The 21,979-nt window shown below is 32.0% G+C and overlaps 1 protein-coding gene across 1 annotated transcript in view; it reads left to right on the top strand.

Moving 5' to 3' along the window:
- Window positions 1-16,108: 16,108 nt before the first annotated feature.
- LOC134694206 (TPR repeat-containing protein DDB_G0287407-like) overlaps window positions 16,109-21,979 on the top strand; it is a 39,114-nt gene continuing 33,243 nt past the window's right edge. Inside the window, exons 1-2 of the mRNA XM_063555203.1 lie at window positions 16,109-16,214; window positions 20,475-20,866. Coding sequence (XP_063411273.1) covers window positions 20,492-20,866 — 375 coding nt within the window. The 5' untranslated portion in view covers window positions 16,109-16,214; window positions 20,475-20,491. The remainder of the gene's footprint in view (window positions 16,215-20,474; window positions 20,867-21,979) is intronic.

The raw sequence follows: 21,979 nt of genomic DNA, 5'->3' as shown, positions 1-21,979 counted from the left end.
GTTATAAATGTCCTTAAACCTCGTTACTAATTTGGCAGTTTTAGCTCCGATCTACATACTACTCTAAAGGAAAAAAGTTCCGGAACGGAAACTATCACTGTACGGAGTTTATTAAATAAGTTCCCAAAACGGGTGAAAAATATCATCTGGAGACGTAAAACTCGTTAGTTCAAAAGAAATTGACAATATATAAAAATAAAAAGAAAGTAGATCAAAAACACACACTAGCCTACAGAACACAACATAGATAAATAACGAGTGACAATACATAGAAATCACAGAATCTTCACGTGATTCTGCTAATAAGGTGACACCAGTGTTTGTTCTGCTAAATACAAATTCGTTGATGAGTCTAATTCAGTGAAGTTACATTCTTGGAAAAAAGAACGGGATGAATGTAATGGCAAGTTTATTCTTATTATCCGTTTCGTAGTAAAGGTTTGTTTCTATCCTCTTTTATTGTCAATGTCTTTATATATGTTAATATATCAAGCATACATAACACGATTTGTAGTAACCATTTCTATTGGCAAAACCGTTTGGAATTGACGGGCTTCAATGCTCTTCAACTTTGTACTTTATATAGTTTTTATGGGGACTAACTGTGCACCACTTATTGCGGACCTCTTTTTGTATTGTTATGAGTCAAAAATAAGCAAAGACCCATCAAAACAACATCTGATAAACAAATTTAATAATACTTTTAGATATTTGGATGATATTTTGGCTCTCAATAATGACGATTCAGCATGTATATTAATGAGATTTATCCTGCTGAACTTACTTTAAATAAAGCGAATACTAACAATGACCAGTGCCCTTTCCTCGATCTTGATATCTATATCACTAACGGAAAGCTGAATACTAAAACTTATGATAAAAGGGATGATTTTTCATTTCCTATCGTTAATTATCCGTTTTTAGATGGTAACGTTCCCTTGTCACCATCTTACGGTGTTTATATATCTCAACTTGTACGATTTGCTCGTGTATGTAACAATGTTTTAGATTTTAACGAGAGAAATTTATGTATTACTGAAAAATTATTACAACAGGGTTTTCGATATCACAAACTAGTCAAAACATTTACTAAAGCTTATCATCGGTATAAAGACATCATTCGTAAATATAGCTCAACATGCAGACTTCTAATACGTTCAGGTATTTCACATCCAATTTTTTATAGAAATATTCTTTGTAAAGCACAAAGTTGTCAGTATTCACCTCAGAAACTTACAAAACCTTTGAATAGACTTATTAAGAAGGGATATAATTACGATACTGCTGTCAAGTCATTAAAGATTGCATATTTGGGCGTTAATATTGAGTCACTGATAAGGTCTTTGCGTCGGAACTAAACACATTTATTCTACAAACAGTTGTTGGCATGACACGGGTTATGTTCTTCTCATATATGTTATGATGTTATGATACTAAACCCCTAACGGGGAGGATTGTGCCTGATGTTCATATGATGATTACATAATCTTTCAGTCAGATTAATTGAAGTCTGGAGCTGGCATGTCAGTTAAAGGCTAGTAGTCTGTTGTTATTTATGTATTATTGTCATTTTGTTTATTTTCTTTGGTTACATCTTCTGACATCAGACTCGGACTTCTCTTGAACTGAATTTTAATGTGCGTATTGTTATGCGTTTACTTTTCTACATTGGTAAGAGGTATAGGGGGAGGGTTGAGATCTCACAAACATGTTTAACCCCGCCGTATTTTTTGGCCTGTCCCAAGTCAGGAGTCTCTGGCCTTTGTTAGTCTTGTATTATTTTGATTTTAGTTTTTTGTGTACAATTTGGAAATTAGTATGGCGTTCATTATCACTGAACTAGCATATATTTGTTTATGGGCCAGCTGAAGGACGGCGGAGCGAAAATTTAAAGTGTGATTATAGTACTTTTTCCAGCCGTTCTAAGATTGTTAAATAAAGTAAGCAACATATCAACAAAGGAATAGTATTGCCGTTTATAGCTCATTGTGTGTTATTGGTTTTATCATTGGAGGCCGAACGGGAACTTATAGTTGTTAACTTCTATGTCATTTAGTGGTGGAGAAGTGCCTCATTTGATATTATACATGTAATACTACATCTTCTTGTTTTAAAATCGGAGAATGAAAATGATATGAATTCAAGATGCTGGAATGCTCTTTTGTGTTTCGATAAACATTATGGTAACCGTTGAAATGTCTTTATGTTGAAATAAGGCACTGTTCATAACAAAATGCCTGTATGTTTGTGCCTGTCCCCAGTCAGGAGCCTCTAATTCAGTGGCTGTCTTGTGCTGTGTTACTTATTTGTTTTTCGTTAATTTTTTGACATTAAAAAGCCGTTAGTTTTCTCGTTAGAATTGTTTCATTTGTGATTTCTGCGCCTTTTGTAGCTGTCTTTGTGGTATAAGTTACATTCATTATTGAAGGCCGGTCGGTGACCTATGGCTATTATTTTCTGTGTCATTTCTTCTCTAACCCCATATCCTTTTATAGATTATCGGCAATTATTTCACAACTGTGTTTTTTTTTTCAGTGACCAAGAAATTTTTGTCGATTTAAAAGATATTTTTAATTTCCTTTTATATCATTTACTCTGTACTAACACATTTCAATTAGTATAAAAATATAAAAATATAAAAAAAAACAGATTGAATTATGGATGTACACCTCTGAGGAGCCAACAATTTCTAGAATTAAACTTGTTTTCTTAACCTGATATTTGGGTTTAAAAGATTATTACAAAATAATAAGTGAAGAAAAATCATATGGTGGTGCACTTCTTTTTGTTTGCTTCGGCCCTTTGAAAATGTCAAATTTTGATGATTTCCCCATTTTACATCGAGTTTTACCTATTTTTGGGCTATTATCGTGAAAAAAATCACAGTTCCACAATTAAACTTTTTTCATACTTTCAATAAAAATGAAGTGGACCAATCTGAATAAATTTTACATAAAAAAAACTATAGGTAGGTTTTGATTTAAGAAAGTTTTATCATATTTTGACACTTTTTTATGTAAAATTTACCATGCTGACAATTTTCTATTTTTGTGATTTTTCTCAGTTTTAAGAACAAAATGCATATCATTTCAACTTTTTTGTTATAAATGATTGAAACATAAATATCTAAGAAGTTTGAAAAGACCAAAATGATATGGGATGTACAATGTCATGATTCTTGTAAAATCATTTTTTGTATCCCACACCCATGTTCTCAACATTTTGGCTTAAAATGCTGACCTGATTAGTCGTAAAATTTGAAAACTGAATTACTCAAAAACCGTTCATTGTAAATACACAAATTTTTTTCACAGAGTTATGTTTGATTAATATACTTTTAAAATTCATTGATATTTTCCACTTGTATCAAATGTTTTGGGAATAATTCAAGAACGAGATTTCAACGAGACTGAACGAGACTGAAAAGTCAGAAGAATACTTAAGACCGTTGGAAAAGTGAAAGGAGAAAACGCGCCTAACTGCTATATTGAATACTTTTTTTAAGACCAGACTGCAACCTGTCTGCTGGGTTTGACCTTTATGTCTACATATTCGACCATCATTCATAAATTCGTTGTCATTTCAGACCCATTGGTATCCTTTGGTTGATTTAGAACCCCGTGCCTCACTTCCCTTAATTTTGTTGGGTGAAACATATCAACCAAACATTTGGATGAAAATTTCTTGTTTTGTTTTTTTCAACTCGTGTCCGTCGTATTGAAATATTCATCGAATAGCCCGACGTATATATCTGGTTTACAACCAGAAATCTGCGAGAATTGTCCATGTCTATTTTAGGCAGTTAAGCTGCCTTATGCGAGCGCCCTTGATTTTTGTGCTACCCAATAAATGCTGAAAAATGTGCCATTGTTATCATCTAGCTGATTACTATATTATTTGTAACTTATTGGACAGCTTTTTATACTTTTCATTCTGGATTACAAAAAATATTACCAGAAAAACCTTAAATGATCATCGGTTTTCCCAAAAGTCTTGAAGTTGCACATAGGAAGTAGAGCACATTAGGAATCATTATGTAGTTAATTATTCCCTGAGCTTTTGGCTAAGATGTAAAGAACAAATGTATGAAATATCTTATCGCCGAAAATCTCTAAAGACAAGTAGTTAAGATTTCCCAAATTGCAAAAGTCGTAGGAATATTGTTTGTCGTCAATACCAGAGAATGTCTCTGTCAATACATATTCAAATACGTATATAATTATAACTGATCACGCTGCTGGCGGCAATTTGAATTTAAAAAAAAGACGAAATTCTTTTATCTTTTCAATTTAGGCGCAGGGGTTAAAATTAGCGGTGGTCCGAGGTCTGCAACCTTCCACTTTTGCAGTCGGACTTTCTACTTGGTAACTAGTTACGCACGACATTCCCGACGGACCTTGAAATAATATAAAAAAATAACTTTGTAAACATTTTTACCAGTTTCCTAATAAACGATCTCAAACTTATTTTCATCATTACTATTCATGACAGCGATGTTCAATTTGTTAAACCGCTAGCTTTATACATAAAATCGCCGATAAATAATGAGAAAATCCGAGTAAATTCGTATCTCACTATCTGTCAAAAACAGCATTGAAACAAAAATGTCTGCCGCGAGATTACAATAGCGGATCTGATTCCGGACCCGGATAAGGGTAATCCCGGATTTGGCTATCAACTAGAAAAATCCAGACAGGTGACAAAATACATCTATGCATGGTAAATAAATATAAACACTAGAATTGAAAACCAAAAGACATATGTAAAAGAAAGAAAAAGCAGAAAATATTTTGTACACCAATTTTAATGTGAAAATCCAATACATTGTGTGACAGCTGGAAACAGTTTATCTAACAATATATATATTCCTGGTAACAGCATAATTTTTGTTTATCAGTGATAAATGTTGGTAATGCATATTAAATGCTTTTCAAGTTATATATTACTGCAATTTCAAGGGGTATTTTTTTCTTCTCAATTTTGGTAGGTCACTTAAAATAGCTGGAAGTTTCTTATATAAAAAAAAATGTGGTATAATTGCCAATAAGACAACTATCCACAAGAGACAAAAATGACCAACACTTGGTAACGATCACGATCCCCACCCCTAAACCATATATATTCATTTATGGGACAATATAACGAATCAAAGACATATGAAATATAGGTGGTGTTCGTGGGGCCACTCTACCCCTTTCTGTTTGAAAATTTCTAATGGTCGAGATCATCAATCTTAAAATATATATATATTTATGAATGGGACAATATTACAAATCAAATGTATTATAAGGGGGTCCCTATGGTCACTGTGCACCCTCCTGTTTGAGAGCTTGGAACAATTCGAGATCATCCGAGTGACCCCTTAACCATATATACTCATGTATAAGACTATATAACAAATCAAATGAAATATAGGGGAAGTCCCTGTTGTCATCCTACCCCTCATGTTGAAGAACTTTGAAACAGTTGGGATCTCCAACTCTCAATTAAATGAAATATAGGGGGGAATCCCTGGTTGAGAAATTTGAAACAGTTGAGATCCCCACCTTTTAGTTAAACCATATATATTCATGTTTGAGAACTAATCAAATGAAATATAGGGAGAATCCTTAAGGTCACCCTACCCACTCCTTATCTATAACAAAGAAACAGATGAGATCCCCACCCCTCAACCATATATATTCATGTATTGGACAATATAACAAATCAAATGAAATATAGGGGATGTCACTGTGGTCCCCCACCCCCTCCTGTCTGAAAACGTGATAACGGCCGAGATCCCCATCCATAAACCATATATATTCATATATGGGACAATATAAAAAATCAAATGAAAAATAGGGGTAGTCCCTAGGGTCACCCCACATCCTCTTGTGTATGCTTTGGGAACTTGTTAAAGATTGAGATACCAACGCCAAAACCATATTCATTCCTGTTTGTCATTTAAAAAAAATGAATGACATACAAGGTCAATCTCATAGGCGACACATATGCAAATGCATATCACTTTGCTAGACCCTAACACCTGTCATTTTATTCCAAACTTAGACATCATGGACTTGAAGTGAAGGTGGGAGTCATTTACATTTACTAAGAACAGTTCATTCAGACCTTACCATTGATCCCTGTAGTAGTAAACATTTGTCTGATTTGTGTCTCATAACTTTTGTACTGTAGAACACAAACTCAGTTGTCTTTCCAGGGAAACAAGTCCATTCATACTTTTACAAGCTTGTACTAAAGTCAACATTTACAATGGACAGGTTAGTCAGACCTCACCATTGATCCCTGTAGTAGTAAACATTTGTCTGATTTGTGTCTCATAACTTTTGTACTGTACAACATAAACTCAGTTTTCTTTCCAGGGAAGCAAGTCCATTCATACTTTTACAAGCTTGTACTAAAGTCAACTTGAACTACTAACAAATTCAAATTCAAATTCAAATTCAAATTCAAATATCTTATTGGACAAAGCACATACGATACAATGCGTATTCCAAGATATAAGCACATTAAACATAACAATTCATGCAAATACAACATAAAGAAAACATTTCAGGTACCAATTATATATATAATATCACAGTATTACATAGTATTATACTTATGGTAGACCAACTGACATTATATTTTTATTACAAGCTTCAAAAGCTTGACTTAAATAATTACAAATTTGTCTGGTGTCAACCAGATTTACTGGGTTAAGTAAATAAATCGTTGATTTAATATCATCATCATTATTAAGGTTTTTGAAAATATCAAACTTCTCTCGAAGGTCTTTATATAGAGGACAATATAAAAGAAAATTAACTTCATCTTCCACTTTATCTTTACAAAGTTTGCAGTATCTTTCACTTGCTAAAATTTTTGGTTTGCTATACCTCCCAGTTTCAATTGCAAGTGAATGTGCACTTATTCTAATTTTTGTAAGCAGTGACCTATCATATTTCTTGATATCAAATCTTAAGTAATCTTTCAAGTCAAATGATGAGCACATTTTACTATAAAATCTTAGTTTACCTGTGTTATTAGATTAATTATTCTCAAGTTGACCCACAATCAACTAACTAACAGTCAACTAGTAGGAACAATTACGATCAACTAGAAGAACTGCAATCATTGCAAATAAGTACCACTGCTGACCCATGAAAGACTCATGACCATTCGTGGTCATGTGCGTTGCTATTGAAAACCTTGATAAAATATGAATTATTTGCCTTAATAATTATTCATTAAATGAACATAAATCTGAGACTTCTTTAACACAGTATAGTAGTCTTAGCATATATAAATGTACAATTATGTATGAATGTTTAATGTTTGTTCTTTTAAATCTTTAAAAAAAAGTTGAAGCAACATTGCCACAGTTTTCATAATTATGTTTGCCTTGGTTTTTGGTTAACTGCCTTCAGTGCTTACAGCGCTTTGATTTTACTGCAAAGTCCCCCATCAAATTTATTAGCACATAGCTTTAAGTCTGTACTATCATTTTATGAAAGACAACTGATAGGAACTTCTAATACAGCATCGCAAAAGTCCAACCCTTACACTTTACAGAAAAATATAAATGCCCCACGATGGGAATCGTTTAAAAAGTGCATATTACACTTATTTATGTTTTTTAGGCTCAAAAATGGTCCCAAAAGTTTTTCGCCTCCCTCTGCAAGGCGATCTTGTGATACTTCCCCCCCCCCCTTTCCAAAATCCTGGATCTGTCCAGGGTTTAGTTTATTTTCTCTTCTTATTACATCAATGGACTAACAGTTGTCAACAGTGGCGGCAAAATAGCATTTTTTTTCTAATTTGCCGGTGCCGGCTAAATAGAAAATTTGATATCCTGCCCGTGCCGGTCAAATAGCTACTTGGTCAATAGTTGAAAAGGCCACGGTAAAAAAAAATCAATTAATCATAACTGGAATATGTTTCGATTAATTTATGTGAAAGATTTTAACTTATTTCGTCATTAAAAACGATCCGATTCAAGCTCAAATATGAAAAATCTAGCAAATATGCGAAAAAATGTCACTTTTCATATGGTTTTTGTCAAAAACGAAAGTGGCCGCATCCGTGTTCATCCTCAACCTTTATATATGTTATGTATTATCATGAAATACAACTTCAATTTCAATAGTTTGTATGAACACGAATGCGGCCACTTTCGTTTTACACGGCAACTGTCTAAAATTTAAGTAAAATACTGGAATTGTTAAGATTTCAGTAATTTAGCATGACTTCATGGTGCTAGTACCCAATATATGTGCATTGTATTGTCAAAAACAGCCCATATTTATGTAGTAGAATCATTTTAAATTACTATCCAATAAATAACTAAAAGTTTACATTTTAACAATTTTGTAAAACTGCCATATTTTGGGGCCAAAAAAGGGTCTTACCGGACCTTCTCCTTTGAGTTACTTTTTTTTTTAGTATCCTATATATACATTTTTCATTTTGATATCTCTTTCGAAAAGTATTCATATATTATTGTTAACATTGAAATATTCGTACTTTTTTTTGTGCATTATTACAAATGTCTATTATCTAAATTTGCAAATTACTTGTCTAAAATATAAACAGAATCAATGTTCATAACTTGACAAAGTTGTCTCATGCCAATAGAAATGTTGATGGTTTTCTGTAACTAAAGCCGGAAGAAATATCTATATATTTTCCCCGGGCGCTTTTCTGTTCCCCGGGCGCTATATTTTTTTCTCCAGGAGCTTTTTCTTTTCCCCGGGCACTTTTCTTCACCCGGGCGCATTTTAGTAGGACCCGGCTATACAGCCCTTTAGAATCAAAGATTATATCATCGTATATATAGGGAAAACGGTAGTATTACATTTTCCCAGCATTAGGTTGGCCTTTTGTGAAGGAATTAAGTCACCTTAGGAGCGCTGTGATTGGATGTAAGGGTAGAATATATTTTTTTATTTATCAGGGGCGGATCCAGGAGTTCAGATTAGGGGGGGGGGGGGTGCAAAGTTTGTTGACTAGCTCGAGTACTGCATATTGTGAGCTGCCGATTTAATAAGACAAATGATCAATATAAACATATTATACACTATACCATGTGAAAACAATAACATCATTGTTCAACAAAAATATATACTCATCAATGTTGACCTTTTGTATTAGAATAACTGAATAAATGAATGTTTCGTGGCAGCCCAGGAAAAACCCTTTTAGGAAACCTGTGTCCTTTTGTCCATGCCAACGAAACTCTAAGTGTTGGACCTCACTTATCAAATGAGAAAAAGAAATACATAATTTTGTTTGTAAATATCAAAATAGAAAAGAAAGCGAGTCATTAGGACTCAAGGGCTATGAAAAGTTTTGGTACAAAAGTCTAAATACGATTACGTTTGTATAGCCAATCAACCTACATAAAAATCAATATATTTATCAAATACAAAATTATGTAAATCTTTTTTCCTTAAAAAACCCTTAAAAGTACGATGTTCACAGTACGAAGTACAGGCTAGAATTAACTATATAAAACAGTCACTTTACAACCTAATTTTTTGGCGCCAAAAATTCCTACGCCTACACGTACATGTATTACACATGCGCAAGAAGACAATCAATTCCCGTTATACTTATGTGCCTCGGGAATTTTTTAGTCTTCTTTCCACTTAATTACAAACTTCTTTTTGAAGTTTTTTTTTTGGAAATATTCTTCTAAAGGGGTGCACTGTATGTATTTCGAACTATTGTGAGGTACAGTCAGCAAGAAATTAAAGTTTCAAGTAGAAACCACCTAAATCCAACCGACAACAATCTACAATCACTAGTATCATGGACGGACAGATGTAAAACAATATGTTCCTGTTCCGCGAAAAACCTCTCAGTTACGATGACAAGGTCTCCTACAAACTTGAAAAATCTTCAACAATCTCCTATCATTCACCAATAACTTATGCACTACATGTAAGAGATTCATTCTGCATATCTATGATTGAGTTTATAAAGTTGCAGCCAAAACAAAAGCTGAAGATCATGCGAACATTTTATTTTGATTCTGGGTTCCTTTGCAAACCAATCTACACTCAAGACACCAGCACTTCTAAAATAATCTATTTATCAATATCAGGTCATAAATATATGTCAACCAATCCTTGAAAGACATTGGTGCTGGTAGTTGTGATAAACAGAAAAACAGAAACATCACAAAAATAATAAGCCCTTGTTTGCAGATCGTCATTGTGTCTTAGCTATTCAACATGGTTTCAATTATGTGAAATGAAACCGGTTCACTTAAGAATTACTTTAACACTCCATAACACCATCCTCGACAAACTTGGTTAGGACGATGGAAATGTAAAGAGTTGACAGATAGATGGGCGGATCGACGGAAGCAAAGTGAGACAAGACAGATCACATCAGACCAACGACCAATACTAGATACTAGAATTAGATTTTGCAAACGAAAATTTCCACTTTTTGCCGTGATTTTCAATTGTCCGTTCATAATATGTTTTTACTTTTTGGATTTTCTGAGGTTGTGCCAGACTTTATATATACTGTGTTCGCCACAAACCACTAAAATCAGAATGAGATGCATTTACGAAGTTATTTTTATTTTGTGGGGATACCGGCCATGCATTTAATACGGTATACATAATTCGGCACTTCGATTATCAAAGAAATTGATTATAAAAACGGAAAATACAATGTAACAATTTTTTGTACTTTAACTGCTAACGTTTTGTTTTTCATACAGACACCTTCCTTTGAAGCATATAATATTTATAGAACTTGAATAAATCGAAGGTCAGTTGAATAGTAAACACGTTGATTCTGTTACTAAGTTACTTAGTATAGAAAGTCCCTGGTTAAACTGACTGTTTTATATACTTTGAATGTTAAGAAGGAATGGTCTATTCTGATACTGAAACAAGTTAAAAACAACCCATACTTTGCAAATTTTAGGGGGGGGGGGGCGCACGCCCGCCACCACCCCCGCCTAAATCCGCCCCTGTTTATCAATGAATAACTGCAGTGTGTAAATTTACAATATAAACTTTAAAACCTATTGAAATATTTTCTAGAGAATTATTCGATAAGGCTTCCAAAATTTCATAAATTTGGTGCAAAATGACGGTGGGCATGGATAACATAAACCAGCTCCGTTGGAAATTGGTCATGATACTATTTGGCTTCAATTTTTAGAATACAGTAATAAAGTACTAACACCACACATAACTGTTTTATCCAGGTTTTTATTATAAAAACTGATAATTTTAGAAAATGTTAGTATTGTCGCCTATGGCAGAATAAATAGTACCGTTTTCCCTATATTATACAGTCGATGCCGTCTTTGCCCTTTATTCCCTTATCACTAATTCTTTGAGTAAAGGTAAACGTTTATACTGTTGCTTTGTAGATTACACTAGAGCTTTTGATAGTGTCACACATTACAAATTGTGGCAAAGATTAGTCAGATGTGGTGTAACTGGTAGACTTTTAAATGTCATTAAATCTATGTATAGCAAATTAAAAACCTGTGTAAAACTTAATGGAAAATTTTCTGAATTTTTTGAATGTACAGTTGGTCTAATGCAAGGGGAATCCTTATCTCCTCTGTTGTACTCATTATATGTCAATGATATGGAGATAGAACTTATTACACAAAATTGTAAATCATATGAACTTAAAATGTTAAATTTGTATTTGTTAATGTACGCTGACGATATGGTTTTATTTAGTGAAAGTATTACTGATCTACAAAAGATGATCGATGCTGTAAATGTTTATTCAAATAAGTATGATTTGTACATAAATTTTTCAAAAACCAAAATTGTAATTTTTAGAAACAGAGGGAAAATTAGACCAGAAGAGCAATGGTATATTAATGGAAAGGCTATTGATGTATGTAACGAGTTCATGTATTTAGGAATTTTATTTTATTATATTGGTAACTTTGCAAATACTCAAAAGAAACTATCAGAACAGGGTAAAAAGGCTGTGTTTAGTATATTCAATAAAATACATGATGATTATTATAATCCTGAAACTTTGTTGTCATTATTTGATACTTATGTAGCAAGTATACTGAATTATTGCTCGGAAATATGGGGATTTCATATGGCACCAAATATTGAAAAAGTTCATTTGTATTTTTTAAAACGTATTCTTAAAGTCAAAATGAGTGCTGTAACTAATATGGTTTATTGTGAATTAGGTAGATTGCCAATGTACATTGAAAGGCAGTATAGAATGGTCAAATATTGGATTAAGATTTTGAGTACAGAAAATTGTATATTAAAGAATAGCTATGATGAGATGTATGACAGAAGTTTTATTAAAAAGAACGATAAACACAACTGGTGTTGTAAAATTAGAGATATTTTGTTAATATATGGATTTAATTATGTTTGGTTGAACCAAAGTGTAGATTGTAAAGATATTTTTCTATCGCAATTAAAAGAAAGAATGCTTGGTGCATTCATTAGTGAAGCAACATTTGTATAGATACATGTATTGTACACACACATTGCAATTTTATTTAGATAGACCTGTAAATTATATATACAAACCATACATTTGTAAATATCGTATATCAGCTCATATATTAAGTGATTATTGTATTTTGTCACCTAATTTGTTTTCCTTTGTTTCTGATTTTCACATTTTACCTTTTGATCATATGATAAGTGATGTGCATAATGCTTTACACATTGAATTACTATGTAATCCAATTGTTACATGTGACATTGAAAATTTTGATAAAAACAATATTGTCAAACCTAAATGGGATAATAATAACTGTCAACTGTTTAATGATGCTTTAAATGCTGATAATATCAATGACTTGTATGAGCGACTTGATTCACTTGATGTTACATCTGTTACCAAAGATATGATTAATGACTTTGTTGTTGAATGTAATGATATTATTATTCATGCTGCTACTGATAGTAATATGTTAAAAGAAATAAATGTTAGTGAGAAGAAATGTAGAAAAAAACCTAAGTGTAAGGTTAATAAACCATGGTTTAAGGCAGATTGTAAAAGAAAAAGGAGTGATTATCACAAAGCCAAATGTTATAATTGGCGTGTCAAAACTGTTGATAGCATGAATAACTTAGTCAGATGTAGTAAAAATTATAAAAAGGTATTGAATTGTCAATATAATGAGTATAGACGAAACTTTGTCAAGAAACTCCGAAATCTTAGTCGGAATGATCCAAAGTCTTACTGGACATTGTTAAATAGGTCAGGAAATTGTAATGGTAAAAATAAGGTACTTGAAAAAGTGTCGAATGAATGTTTTTTTGAGCATTTTAAGAAGTTAAGCAATGCACAAGAGGACAATGATTGTGATTTTGTAGATGTTGATAGAAATACTGTTACTAATCTGAATATTAATGTAAATGCTGTTATCACCGAAAAAGAGGTTGAAAATGCAATTAAGAACTTGAAAAATAACAAATCATGTGGTACAGATTTAATTTTGAATGAATTTTTAAAGTATTCAAGCCATAAAATGCTTCCTATATTTGTGAAGCTGTTTAATATTATTTTTGAAGCTGGTATTGTGCCAGACTTATGGTCGATTGGTGTTATATGTCCAATTTATAAAAACAAAGGTGATGTCACTAACCCTGACAATTACAGGGGGATTACAATACTTAGTTGTTATGGTAAACTTTTTACAGCTGTACTAAATAACAGACTTAATGTTTATCTTGAAAATATGAATGTTCTCTGTGAAGAACAGGCAGGTTTTAGAAAGAATTATGGAACGTATGATCATATATTCAATCTTAAATGTTTAATTGATTTGTACTTACACAAGAATAAACCACTATATTGTGCCTTTATTGATTATCGCAAGGCTTTTGACTCCATTAATAGAACAGCTTTATGGAATAAGTTACTGCAAAACTGTATTGATGGTAAAATGTTTAATATTGTACATGCTATGTATGAAAATGCTAAATCTTGTGTACGACAGGGTAGTCAAATGTCAGATTATTTTCAAAGTAATGTTGGTGTTAGACAGGGAGAAAACCTGTCGCCTGTACTTTTTTCGCTGTTTCTTAATGATTTAGTCCAGTTTGTATCTAATGCATATGATGGGTTGTCAGATGTTTGTAATGCTGTTCATACTGCTCTTGATACTGATGAAATTTCTGTCTATTTAAGATTGTATCTATTATTATATGCTGATGACACTGTTATACTTGCTGAATCTAAGGCTGAGTTACAAGCTGCACTTAATTCCATGTATTTATATTGTAAGACTTGGAAACTAGAAATTAATGCTACAAAAACAAAAGTTGTTGTATTTAGGAAACGTAAATCCCCTGATAAACCTGTATTTACACTGAATGGGGAGGTTTTGAATATTGTTGATGATTTTGCTTATTTAGGTATTATATTTATGTATAACGGTTCCTTTAAAAATAACCAGAATAAATTGTTAGAACAAGGTAGAAAAGCCATGTACAGTATGTTAAGAAAATGTAGAAGTCTAGGATTGCCTATTGATTTGCAATTACAAATGTTTGACACAATGGTAGCACCTATATTGTTATATGGGTGTGAAGTGTGGGGTTATAGTAACAATAATACTTTTGAATCTTTATTCTTACAATTTTATAAGATTATTTTAAATGTTAAGAAGTCAACTCCAAATTGTATTATATATGGAGAACTAGGTAGATATCCTATTGATGTATTTATTAAAAGTAGGATGATTGGTCTATGGAAAAGATTCATGTGTAGTAAGCAAGATAAGATTTCATCTATTTTGTATAAATTGTTATACACCATGCATAACAGAAATATGTACCATTCAGAATGGATACGTTGTGTTGAAAATACTCTAAATGAATGTGGTTGTTCTGAATATTGGTTAACTCAAAATGTGTCTAAATCTGTCAACCTAGCTAAGATTGTAAAGCAAAGGTTATGTGACCAATTTAAGCAGAAATGGTGTGCTACTGTGTATGAATCACCTAAATGTCTCAATTATAGAATTTTTAAAAGAAAGCATTGTTTTGAAAAATATTTAATAGAACTTCCTACAGATTTAAGGAAATCTTTATGTAATTTTAGATGTGTTAATAATAAACTGCCAGTTGAAAAGGGCAGGTTTTGGGGAATAGCAAGAGATGATAGAATTTGTGATATTTGTGACTGTAACTCATTAGGTGATGAATTTCATTATTTATTCCAATGTTCTTATTTCAAAAACGAGAGGAAAATGTTATTGCCAAAAGAATTCACTACAAATCCAAATGTTGATAAATTTCATGCTTTGTTTAACTCAGACAATTATAATGTAATATTCAAAGCTGCAAAGTTTTGTAAAATCATACTTTCTTTAGTAAAATGATTGAAGTTACTGTTTATATAATATGTTCGTCTTCCATATATTTGGAAATGTATATCATGTATATATGTTAACTTGTTCATTTAATCAACCTATTTTGTTATATTGTTTTAAATTGTATTCAATTGTATTTGTTCACATACCCTGGTTAATATAAGGGTCTTGAGAAATAAAAACTTGAAACTTGAAACTTGAAGAAACAGGTAGATATTATAATGTTGATAAAAATAATAGACTATGTACAAATTGTAATACTAGCTCTATTGAAGATGAATACCATTTTATACTTGAATGTAAAAAATATAGTCAGATTCGAGAAAAGTATATAAAAAAGTATTATTGGAGAAATCCTTCTACATTCAAACTTATCCAGTTGTTATCTGTCAGAAATATTAAAGAATTGAATAACTTAGGTAGATTTCTAAAATCTGCTGAAAAACTTAGAATTTAATCGCAGTAAATAATATTTTTGTTCTCACTTTATTTAAGTATCATATCATTCTCCGCTCGTATTTTGTATTTTGTATTATGTATTATGTATTATATGTTCTTTCATGCACACCTTATATTTATATTTACTATTAATATATCTCTTGTGAAATTCTTATATTGGTGTAAAATTGTGTATATGTATCCTATAAGCTGTATTGCTTTCGGAATAAAGTATTATTATTATATGTAGACTTATCTTATCTTATCATATTACGGAAATTTACGTTTCTCTTCCGAAATGTTTTATTTTTAATATATTATTGGTTCCCTGTTGAGGAAGAGATTTTGTAGGTTAGCTGCAAGGATAAATTCTGTAGCAACAAAAACCAGATTTAGACGCTTTCATCGACGAATATTCATCGGTGAAGGAAAAAAATCACAGGTATATATTTTTATTTTTTCTAATGGTATTTGATCACAGAAAATAGGTTTTCTAATTATATCCTACAACAAGTTTTAACGCAGAATTTCATTATTTAATTCATACAATAAAAATAGAACCGGCAACCAAGCGAGCTGTTGATGTTTGTAAACAAATATTGCGCAACATATATATTAAACCCGGTCAAATATTGGGTTTGTGTTTAGATTGGACCATAATTTTATTGACCCTAATTCAAAAGAAAAAGGACAAGTTGCATTGTCTAGGTGACATTTATAAAAAAAATCATATTAGATATGTTACAACTGAGACTATTAGTTATTTATAATTTAAATGCTAACAGGACTTGAAACTAAATGATCTGTTGAGATTTCATTGCCCTGATAGATGCTGATAGCAGATTATTGATTTTTTGTTTTGATTGACAGCTTTAATCCTGTCATGTAGATAATTAGCATTCAGTACATTAACTCGAATAATTCAAGCCCTTTCCGTGTCTGATTTTCTCCCAATGTAGCCATCGTAGATCAGCGGAATATAACGACTGAATTATTCGGGTTATCAGTACATGAAAGTAATTAATAGATTTCGGCAAACAAGTCAGCATATATAGAATGCCGTTGGTGGATTGAAATAAAGAATAATTATTAAAAATAGTATCTCAATATTAACTCAATTAATTACAACATCTTACTTTATTATACAAAACATTTTATATTTTTATTTTTTCGTATTTTCTTAAAAATTGTACATTTTTTTAATCTATGTCTTGTAATTTTCCTCCTGTGACATAATCTTCAATTTGTTGAAGGCGATCACTATACATTGTATGGTGGAATACTAGAAAAGAATAGATATTGTTAACAAAAAAATAATAATTAGCAGTTTAATATACAGTGTATTAATCACAGGCACTTGTTTCTGTCAATATGGGGTTTACTATCAATACCAGTATAAAAAAAACGTTTTTTATACTGGTATTGATAGTAAACCCCATATTGACAGAAACAAGTGCCTGTGGTATTAATGATGAAATTAACAAGATAAGTCTAAATGCAGGCATTTTACTTGACCGCTAAGAAAACAATGTGTCAAAGGTTAACAGATCATAGATAATCCTGATAAAATCAAGAAGTGTGCAATAAAAACAATGTTGAAATTTCAATTCCTAATTAATTTACATAATAAAAGTAAGTTACCTGGGTCTCATGAAAATATTGGCACACTGTTTTGAACTTTTGTGAACTTCATGTTTACACCAAAATTTCAATATGGTTGTGCATGGTCATGATGGTCCGGCCTAGGCCTACTTTTGTAGTTCTAATAGTGGAACCTACATGTAGTGTACATATTTTCATGAAGTCATATGCTTAAGTGCACACATAAAAAGGATTGGGCAATTTTTTAGGAACAGTAAAATTTATTTGAACCAAGCATGTGGGTTCTGGTTGTAATGAGAAAGAGATTTTTTTTCCACTTTTCATTTCATATAAAATGATTCAATGAAAATAGGCAATTAATCCAAACTATAACCTATACATACAATGTATGATTTTACAACAAAGCCAACTTGCGACTCAGTCCTTTTCTATCAAAAATTATGAGAAATTTTATGAATCATATACCGTACTTGTTTCCACATCGTCCCCATGCTACATATTATTTTCATCCTGAAAGTTTTGATCTTCATAAAATTATGCTATTTTTTACACTGTAGGTGGTATTTGGGGATAAATAACAACTGTTAAACATGTTAAAGATTGATATATTTTATCCTTATAGTAAATATCATGTTTTAATATATAAATTTAGGATTATCTTTTCTAATAAAGTTTATAAAACAAAAAAACAAATTACAGAAATTATAAGATCAAGGGACGCTGTCACTGTCAAAACAATATAGCATATTGATAAATTGCGCAGGTAAAATTTCATGATATAGATATTATTAAACTGATTGGTGTAACGGTTTCCAGGCCCATTAGTATATAATAGTCCAAGTTTACAACTTGCATTGAATAAACTATACTATTACACAATTTATGAAAAGGCAATGTCTGGCCGTACCCGCATGCAGGTATGAATAGTCAAATTGCCATTTGTAGGCTATATATATAATTAGAAGATTGACAATTCTGACAAAGTGCAACAAGTACAGGAAAATTCATCCTTATGTGTCATGTGTGTACATGAGCTGAAGTCCCTCCTGAGTCCAAAATAAATGTCTATCATGTCTATCATAGTGTGTGGTTTGTTTTGAGAAAAATGTACAAAATACATGCATTTGAGACATACACATATATTTGTAGGGAATGGAGAAACATGTAAAAAAATAATGAAGAATAGAAGGACACCTTAATACCTTTTTAGCTCACCTGGCCCAAAGGGCCAAGTGAGCTTTTCTCATCACTTGGCGTCCGGCGTCCGTCGTCCGTCGTCATCCGGCGTTAGCTTTTACAAAAATCTTCTCCTCTGAAACTACTGGGCCAAATCAAACCAAACTTGGCCACAATCATCATTGGGGTATTTAGTTTAAAAAATGTGTGGCGTGACCCGGTCATCCAACCAAGATGGCCGCCACGGCTAAAAATAGAACATAGGGGTAAAATGCAGTTTTTGGCTTATAACTCAAAAACCAAAGCATTTAGAGGAAATCTGACATGGGGTAAAAATGTTTATCAGGTCAAGATCTATCTGCCCTGAAATTTTCAGATGAATCGGTCAACCTGTTGTTGGGTTGCTGCCCCTGAATTGGTAATTTTGAGGAAATTTTGCTGTTTTTGGTTATTATCTTGAATATTATTATAGATAGAAATAAACTGTAAACATCAATAATGTTCAGCAAAGTTAGATTTACAAATAAGTCAACATGACCGAAATGGTCAGTTGACCCCTTTAGGAGTTATTGCCCTTTATAGTCAACTTTTAACCATTTTTCATAAATCTAAGTAATCTTTTACAAAAATCTTCTCCTCTGAAACTACTGAGCCAAATTAATCCAAACTTGGCCACAATCATCTTTGGGGTATCTAGTTTGAAAATTGTGTCCGATGACCTGGCCATTCAACCAAGATGGACGCCACGGCTAAAAATAGAACAGGGGTAAAATGTAGATTTTGGCTTATAACTCTGAAACCAAAGCATTTAGAGCAAATCTGACAAGAAGTTAAAATGTTAATCAAGTCAATATCTATTTGCCCTGAAATTTTCAGATGAATTGGACAATCGGTTGTTGGCTTGCTGCCCTCCAATTGGTAATTTTTAAAGAAATTTTGCCGTTTTTGGTTATTATCTTGAATACTATTATAGATAGAGATAAACTGTAAACAGCAATAATGTTCAGCAAAGTAAGATCTACAAATAAGTCAACATGACCTAAATGGTCAATTGACCCCTTAAGGAGTTATTGCCCTTTATAGTCAATTTTTAACAATTTTCATTAATTCGGTAAATTTATGTAAATTTTTACCAAATATTTTTCTCTGTTACTAATGGGCAAGGTTCATTATAGATATAATTGTAAGAAGCAAGAACGTTCAGTAAAGTAAGAACTTCAAACACATCACCATCACCAAAATACAATTTTGTCATGAATCCATTTGTGTCCTTTGTTTAATATGCACATAGACCAAGGTGAGCGACACAGGCTCTTTAGAGCCTCTTGTTATGTTTACAGTGTATTAAAATGTATTAAAACCACATCTTCTTTTAAAATTTTAAGGCTTATTTTGCTTATGCTAGGGGAGTTTGATATGTTATTGCTCAATTTGTACATTATAAACCCTTGCAATAAGAAAAGACTAATGCTGAACTGGCCGATTCAAAGGTAGAATTAAAACCTTCTACTAACATTCTTTTTTATGCCCCACCTTAGATAGTAGAGGGGCATTATGTTTTCTGGTCTGTGGGTCCATTCGTTCGTCTCGCATCAGGTTAAAATTTTTGGTCAAGGTAGTTTTTGATGAAGTTAAAGTTCAATCAACTGGAAACTTACATGTAGAACACCATGAACACATGTTCCCTATGATATGATCTTCCTAATTTTAATGCCAGATTAGAGGTTTTACCCCAATTTCACGGTCCACTGAACACAGAAAATTATAGTGCGAGTGGGGCATCCGTGTACTTGGGACACATTCTTGTTTTAGTGCTGAATTTGCTACACCTCAACCTGGTGTACACACTTTGTAGATTATTATGTGAACAACACTCATCCATACATTTTGCATTTTTTTTTTAATTGAATTTTCTATTCAACAGGCACATACATTTTAAAAATGGGTAGTGGTTCATCAAAGAAAAATAAAGAAACAGCCACAAAATCTAGTGGTAACAATACATCAGAAAATGCAAAATCTGATACAGCAGTAAAAAACCATGAAAGTGAAAGTACCAAACAAAATGAAGAAAAGAAAATCTTGGCAGAAAAACCAGATGCAATGCCAAAGCAGACAGCTATGGCAAAAGAAACCAAATCGTCTGAGGCGAGCAATCAAAGAAAATTATCCAATGGGGATCATCTGAGCTGGATGGAAACTGATTTGTCGGAGCTCATGGGTGGATTAGAATTAAGTGATGACCCTTGTGTTTGGGAACAATATGTGGATGATTTGATATGTAAAAGGAAACCAGAAATTACTCCAGAAAAAGAGGTATGGAAGATATTTTGTTAGATGATGATTTTTATACATACATGCATGTATGCATGAACTTTTACATGGATACATGTAGGTATTAATCATCTACATGTAATAATATGACAATACTTTTGAAATATAGAAGAAAAAAAATCTTGAAAACATCTTATTTTCTACTGTTTTATTCATGACAGCCTCAATTCTAGGATTTGAGATTAATTAGAGAGACTCAATCCTAGAATTTGTACATGTTAATTATGATATTTTTTGGTAACTTCAAGTGCAGGGTGTGTCTTAATACACAAAGATAAGAAGATGTTTTTTAATTACCGATGAGACAACTGTAGCAGCTATGTAAACCTAATGACATAGAAGTTAACAAATATAGGCCACTATACAGCCTTCAACAATGAGCAAAACCCATATATCCTATAGTCAGCTATTATAAACGGCTCTAAAATGACAGATGTAAAATTGTTCAAATACGAAAAACTATCGGTCTGATTTAAGTTCACAACAATGAATGAAAAAACAGAAATGATATAAGCAACAGTCGTCAACCAGTCACTTGAAACATACAGGTTCATGTCTTGGGAGAAGCACATGACAGAATATGGCTCGGTTTAACAGGTTTGTAGGAGCTGATCCTCATGGATAAATTACTGCACATGAACATGTGTTTTTAGCAGCAAAGGAAATCATAGTGAGACTTTTTTTTTGGTGATTATATAAAAACCGCAAAATTTTATAAACCAACTTATTTAAATGCGGATACTTTATTTCGCGTTTATCTCTTTCAAACCCATTTCATGGTTTTAAAAATAAATTTACTTGATGGAGATGAATAAGGAAAAAATACAAGTTTTACATATTTGCGACGATTTATATTTGTTTTATTTTTCTACTCCCACAAGTCGTGAAAATAAATCACTCATGGAAATTAGTTGGTTTACAGTATAGTGAATTTCTGAATTTAAATGTACATATACGGTGTATAATATTTTTTTTATTTTCAGAGGCGAGGTTGGAAGACCATTAGACTTTTTGTTAGTACATTAATATACATATTTTTCAGAGGTGAGGTTGGGAGACCATTAGACTTTTTGTTAGTACATTAATATACATATT

Source organism: Mytilus trossulus, chromosome 13, assembly GCF_036588685.1.
Source record: "Mytilus trossulus isolate FHL-02 chromosome 13, PNRI_Mtr1.1.1.hap1, whole genome shotgun sequence".
NCBI lineage: Eukaryota > Metazoa > Mollusca > Bivalvia > Mytilida > Mytilidae > Mytilus > Mytilus trossulus.
This window is presented reverse-complemented; position numbering and strand designations above follow the sequence as displayed.